Source organism: Nicotiana tomentosiformis, chromosome 2 (assembly GCF_000390325.3).
Source record: "Nicotiana tomentosiformis chromosome 2, ASM39032v3, whole genome shotgun sequence".
Taxonomy (NCBI): domain Eukaryota; kingdom Viridiplantae; phylum Streptophyta; class Magnoliopsida; order Solanales; family Solanaceae; genus Nicotiana; species Nicotiana tomentosiformis.
In genome coordinates, this window is record NC_090813.1 from 23,300,660 (window position 1) to 23,307,140 (window position 6,481).

At 32.6% G+C, this 6,481-nt stretch overlaps 1 protein-coding gene across 1 annotated transcript; it reads right to left on the reverse strand.

Moving 5' to 3' along the window:
- Nucleotides 1–2,269: 2,269 nt before the first annotated feature.
- Nucleotides 2,270–5,327, reverse strand: LOC104117985 (uncharacterized). Its single transcript, XM_009629143.1, has 4 exons — nt 4,755–5,327; nt 4,328–4,399; nt 4,095–4,262; nt 2,270–3,892 (listed from the first exon to the last, which is right to left on the reverse strand). Exons 1-4 carry the CDS (start codon nt 5,325–5,327, stop codon nt 2,270–2,272), a joined length of 2,436 nt encoding a protein of 811 aa, XP_009627438.1.
- Between the last annotated feature and the right edge of the window lie 1,154 nt (nt 5,328–6,481).

Sequence of the window (6,481 nt, forward strand, 5' to 3'; positions counted from 1 at the left end):
AATGACCCTTGTTTCTTCTTTTTCTTTTTCCTGATCCGGTATCAAGTATTTGTATTGTAGTTCGATTAAATTTGAATTCGCGTCAGAAAGTCCCACGTTGGGGGTAAAGCACAAGGAGTATTTACTAATCTATCCTAATCTTTTTTGGTAAATGACCCTTGTTTATGTTGTTTTTGGTTATCGTCTAATCAAATTCCAAAAATAACCTAGTTGCCGTTAATTACTGTTATGACTAGGAAAAGTGCAAATTCTGAATGTCTATGTGAATTCAATAGATGCATGAAACGTAAATATATTTTTCTCACTTAATCATGACTAATTAATATTTTTTTTACTTTATTAAATCACTTAACCACGTTAATTTGATATAATCACTACGAACTGGAATCTCTTTCAATGTCAATTTCTCTTATAGGTTAATGTGCAAGTATATTACTTACAAAAGAAGTAACCTCTCGAGTTTGTTTTCTAAATGGGGTCAGATTTTCTTTTTTAAGAAATTAGACACATGTTATGAATTCTTTGCTTTCCCATATTGATAGTAATGAATCATTGGTATGTTGTCTTGACAGAGTAATTTGCAATTAATTTTGAAACACATGGAACTTGTTATTAGAGCCTTTAATATATGAATTATGATTAGTAATAAAATAAGAAAAAGAGTCTTCTTTAGAACGCTGGGATTCATATCTTTCGGATATCTTTCCAAAATCGTTCACGCATGATATATTTAAAAGAAATCAAAATTTATTTATTGCTTGCTAAAATAATGGAATATTGAAAAAAGGGGGGTAAATATGGCAAACAAGGTAGGGGCTCAAAATATGGGAACACATGTAAAACTAGTTTATAATGACAAAAAAGATACAGTGTTATCTTAAACAGCTCTTCTGTACTGTCAGTCGTCAGAGTAATATATTATTTGCTAAACAAGGCGTTTGCTTTAGAGTTAGTAAAAAATTGCTAAGTGACTGAACGCAAGATGAAGTATTGAAAAAAGTCAATGCAATTTAGCCTATTTGGCTTGATTATTCTCAAAAAAAAAATGACACTGTATAACCGCCGTAAAAATAATAGTCGAAAAATATAAAAAATTTGTATATTTTTTTGTATATATAATATATACATTCTGTATATTATATACATAAATTATACAAATTTTATACACTTTTTCGGTTACCAAATGTAAATAGTGTGCAGTCTAAAAGTGATAATACTCCATTATTCTCGGGGGTGTACATTGGTCGGATTGGTTAGGATTTTTTAATTACCACACGAAACCAATTGTATCGGGTTATTAAGTCTAAATACCAAACCAAACCAATAATAAAAGTCAGTTTTTTAATCTCGATTTTTCTCGGATTTTCGGGTTTTTTTTCAGGTTTTTTTCTTCATAAAGTCTTCATAGCACAAAACGTAAAATTTGTGCTCCAAATATTTCTTTAATCCTATTAAGACAGAACTATATAAGGTGTTTTTCAATAAAATAACATAACTATGAGATGAGTCATGACATTGTACTAAAATATTCAACAATAAAGATAATAAAATCGCATAAAATAAATATTATTAATAAGCCATAATGAAAACAAACATAATTTAAAATTATGACTAATAAGTACTATTATTTACATGACTAACCACTAAAAGAAAAATAAGTTAGGTACATTTTATCTAAACCGTGGATAGATATCCAATACTATTTTCATTCATAGTACAATTGAATTGGACTATAAAACTTATTGGAGTATCCAAAAATTATAAGCCCAAACTTGAAATAATACGTCAAAAGATAAAACTACGAAAAAACTTAAGAAATATTTATAAACTATACTACCATAAATATTTTTATGTATTAAATATATTTAAAACTTCTATACATATAATGTCGGGTTGGTTTGGTTTCGGTTTGACTTTTTTAAGTTAAAACCAAACCAAACCAAATATGGTCGATTTTTTTTTTCCAACGTCAAACTAAATCAAACCAAACCATAATCGGATTTTTTTTTCTCGGTTTGACTCGGATTATCGGATTGGTACGGTTTGTCGGTTTAATTTGTACACCCCTAATTATTTTGCTAGATTAAAAAACAAATTGACTATACAAATGAATCTTCTAACATGCTTTCTCTACCTTTCAATTAAAATTATATCCAAATTTTCTGCTTAGGATACCTATACATAAAAATCTAATAGAGTATAATTTTGCTGCTATGCTTGAATACTTTGAGAAATTTCCAGCACTTTAGTACTCAAATTCTTTTGGGTTTTAAGGACTTTCCCAGTGTGACAATTCCTTCATAGCAATTTTAATATTTTTGATCTCTTTCAGCATGCTGCTTATACAAAATCCCAGAGCATACAATGAAGCAATTGACTTTCCTTTTAGCTCCTTGTTTCCTTGGCTACTTAATATTCGGTCAATCACCTCTTTTGATCTCTCAAGAAAAAAACTTAATCCTCTTTCTCCTTTTTCATCATTCTGTTTAATCAAATTACTTGACTTGGGGTATGTTGGTAGTTTCCCCTCCTCAAGATCATTAAGTCTTTTCTCCTCTTGATCATCATCTGGGAACAACTTGATCAAACTGGGCTTATTGTCAAGAAAAGTTAGTGACAGAATTGAATTTTCCTTCAAATGCTCCAATTCATCATTTATACATTCTTGGAGTTCATTCCAATTATCAACACCGCTGTTTTGAAAATCTTGTGACATACTGTTGATATTGTAGACAATGAAGTAAAATAAATCGGCCATTTTTGATAAAGAGCCTTGGAGCTTCTTGTAGCAAGTTGCATTAAAAGGAAGAAACCAAAAATCAGGCTCCACTTCTGCATTATGAGAAATTTTTTGCAAATTCAGGATATGGGATTTTAATTTCCTCTGTTTTTCCATTAATCCCAGCAGTTCTGGCTGCTCTTTTTGCACTATTTGGTTCATGCAATCTTTGAGAATATCCATTGTGAAATGTAATTGATTCTTTGCAAGATTGGCCGCTCGTTTCGGATTGAATAAGAACTGTACCACAATGAAACAAGACAATCCAATAAAAGTTTCTGTTAGTCTTATGATGGCAAAGTCATTAGGAGGGCCATAGTTTTTTCGTCCTAAGATCATGACCGCTCCTAATAATGCTGAAATTCCACCTGATTGGCCATAAATCCGGCTATTTTTCAAAAAACTGCTGAAAATAATCCAAGGGAGAAGGGCTAAGAATTTTAAGTTGTCGATACTTTTGAAGACAGAGCAGCCGAGGACTCCATAGACTGATCCGAATACAATTCCTTGTGCCTGTGCGTTAGCAAGAGTAAATGTTGCTATTTTGCCTTGTGCTAAGCTACTGGCTACTGTTAGACCTGCCCAAAAACCATTTTCTTTATCAAATAGTAGGCCTAGCCACATAGCTAGGCCTAAAGAAATAGAACATTTAATTGCAAACACCAATGTTTCTTTTCTTGGCCTTTTCATCCAAATGTTATGACACACTCTTCTTGAATGAACCTCTGCATTAGGTTTGGAATCTTTGGGAAGTGATTGGGATGAATTATTAAGCAGCATTTTTGCACAAGATAAGAAGAAAAATGCAGGGAGGCTTGTTTGAGTCGGCGATATGGTGTCATTATGGATCAAAGGGGATTCATAATTGGGAAAGTCTACTTTTGTTTCTTGATGAGTAGATTGGTCTGATTTTCGACCAATTTGCTCAGATATATGTTGTAACGCGCCCTTTAACTCTTCGGTCACCAGGCCAGTGGAAAATGAAGGACATGAAGATAGGGCGATTTCCATTCCTCTTATTGTTATTTCCATGTTTTTGAGTTCATTGTCTCTAGGAACTTCGGAACAACATTTGAAAAATAGCAGCCAAGGTGTTTCCCACATTAGACCTCCCTGCAAAAAGAAGCATAAAAATAATGAATAATAGGTAATTTTAAATGGTATTTTTATAGTACTTTTGAGGATAAATTGTCACTTTAATTGGAGATTGAATATGTAACCTAGTGATATATAGATATATATATATATATATATATATATATATATATATATATATATCAAAAGATACATATATTGGTCCAAGAAGTTCTGTTACCTTCAAAACTTTGGAGCTTTGGAGAAGCTTGGGTCCTGTTTGAGCAAGGACCTTGGCTTTGGACAATAGTTCAACTGCATTAAAATTGTATTGGGAAGTGATTGCCCTTGAATATACTTCCATTCTCTCTTTTGAGTTTTCAGCATATAATCGGTGTAGTTTTCTGACCTGATAATATAACAAAACAAAAAGGAAATAAGGCTAAAAGTTCATTCATTTCAACATTAAAATACGAAAAATTCAGCGATGCTTAAAGACCAGTACTTCTTTACGGCTTCATCAGAAAATGTTAAACTGATTGAAACCTAAAGAACTCCAACAGATTGAGTTATTAAACTAATAAATCAATTACTGGCCTCTAGTCCTATACGATTTCTGAACTTCCTAATAGGAAGATTGTTGCATTATGCCGCACATATATACATGAATATGACATAAAAATAGCACGAATTCTTATCATTGTACACAATAGCGTAAAGAACTTTTACTAATATCAGTGTATTAAACTTATCGTAACAGGTAATATGCCTTATTTTCAAGGTTACTAATCTTACTTCTTATTCACAATATATCATGTAATTATCTCTCGTATGATTTAATAGAGCAAAATTTTGTTTGACTGTTAGTCTATAAAAGTATAATAATGTATTGAAAACCAACCTCATGGTAAGCTAGCCTCGGATAGGGAAGCGATAAAGCAAGAAGAGAAGCAACGATTCCAAGGACTGTGCTCCATGCAACACGAAGAGGGTGGACAAAAGCACTTGTATTCAATCCACGAATAACACCATCAGCAAACACAAGCACTAGTTGCCCAAAAGCAATCTTTTTGCACCTAAAATGCGTACATTCTACGAGAGACACCAGTAACGAAGTTAGTGCTAATGCCAGGGCGGAAGCAACGGGTGATAGCCTATCGGACCCATTGGCCGCTATCCATACGCCAAGTATGGAAAGCGGAACGGTTTGAACTGTGGCGAGAATTGCATGCCATGAGCCACTCAATGTGTCACCTAACGTCGAGTCGCTAGTGATGAGAGTAGCTGTTACGTATGAGAATGCTGGAAATGCTGCTAATTTTCTTAACCAAGGTGGTCCATAAAGAGTGGAGCAGCCAATTATACTATACGCCAAAACGGTCCGAAGTGCAGAGTGCAGCCTCATCCGCCACATAATGCGGTTGTGCTCCGCACCGGACACGGTGGTCGCGGCCACTGCCACTGCCACTGCCATGTAATTGTTTCTTAGTGGATTGTTGAGGAAGAGAGGAGATGAAGTTAGTTAAGCAAGAAATGAATATGGAAGAGGGTATTTGTAGAAGCAGAAAACTAGGATGATCAAATATGGAAAGAGATAATTAAGAAAACGTGTTGAAATTGCAAGTACCAAGTCATGATATGTTACCCATTAATTATTAAAGAATTATACTCTCGTAACACATTCATAAAAAGATATTATAAGGGGTCCCATTGTACTACGTAAGCATTTGCACTAGATCTCATACAATCTAGGCTTTTACGAGCAAGGTTAATAGGTTTTCGTTATTCCGTATTTCTCGTTATGTGAAGTACTCAAACTTGCTATTTCTCCCGAGAACACCAGGCATAATTACCTTTAGTTGGAAAGTTTGTTAGACCCTTTTGTAATATATCTTTGGTTAGGGAAGGAATTCCTTCAAATTTATAAATTATACTTCCTCTTTTTAAAAAGAATGAACTTATTAATATTTGATAGTCAAATAATATTTTCTTCGATCGTAATTTTGCAAATAGTTTTTAAATATTTTAAATTATTCACTAGTGTGACTTATTGTACTTTAAAATTATTTTTAAATATGTAAATTTTATTTCAAAAAACTTAAAGAATTTAACTTTGTCCAAATTCACACCGAAAAATACTCAATTTGACTTTCGTACTCACAAAAGTTCCAAACAAATTAAAACGGAGGGAGTATTAAAAATATTTTATTTGCGGTCCATAGTATATTTATGTTGATCCATTGACCTGGAAAAAAGTTAATTCATATATTTTCATTTTAGTCATTGATTCTTAAGGTTAATTATAAATTGCTTATATATTTTGGTGCAAACATCCGGTGCTAATGACTTAACAAGTATTTCTATTATGTACGATACAAGCCCTATTAGATCATTTTGAGGTGCTGCCTAGAAAAGAATTGTAGATGTAAAACGGAAAAGTCATGTGTGTGTGATAGTAATTTAGGATAAATTAGGTTTACAAAGTCCTTTGCCTTTGCATTTGGCTCATTTCCTATTCGTTTCTGATGTATTCATATAAATTTACTTAAAGACTTAATTAATGGGAAGTTGTGAAATTAGTAAAACGCCGTATACATTTCTTTTGCTTTGAGTTTAGAATCTAGTTCA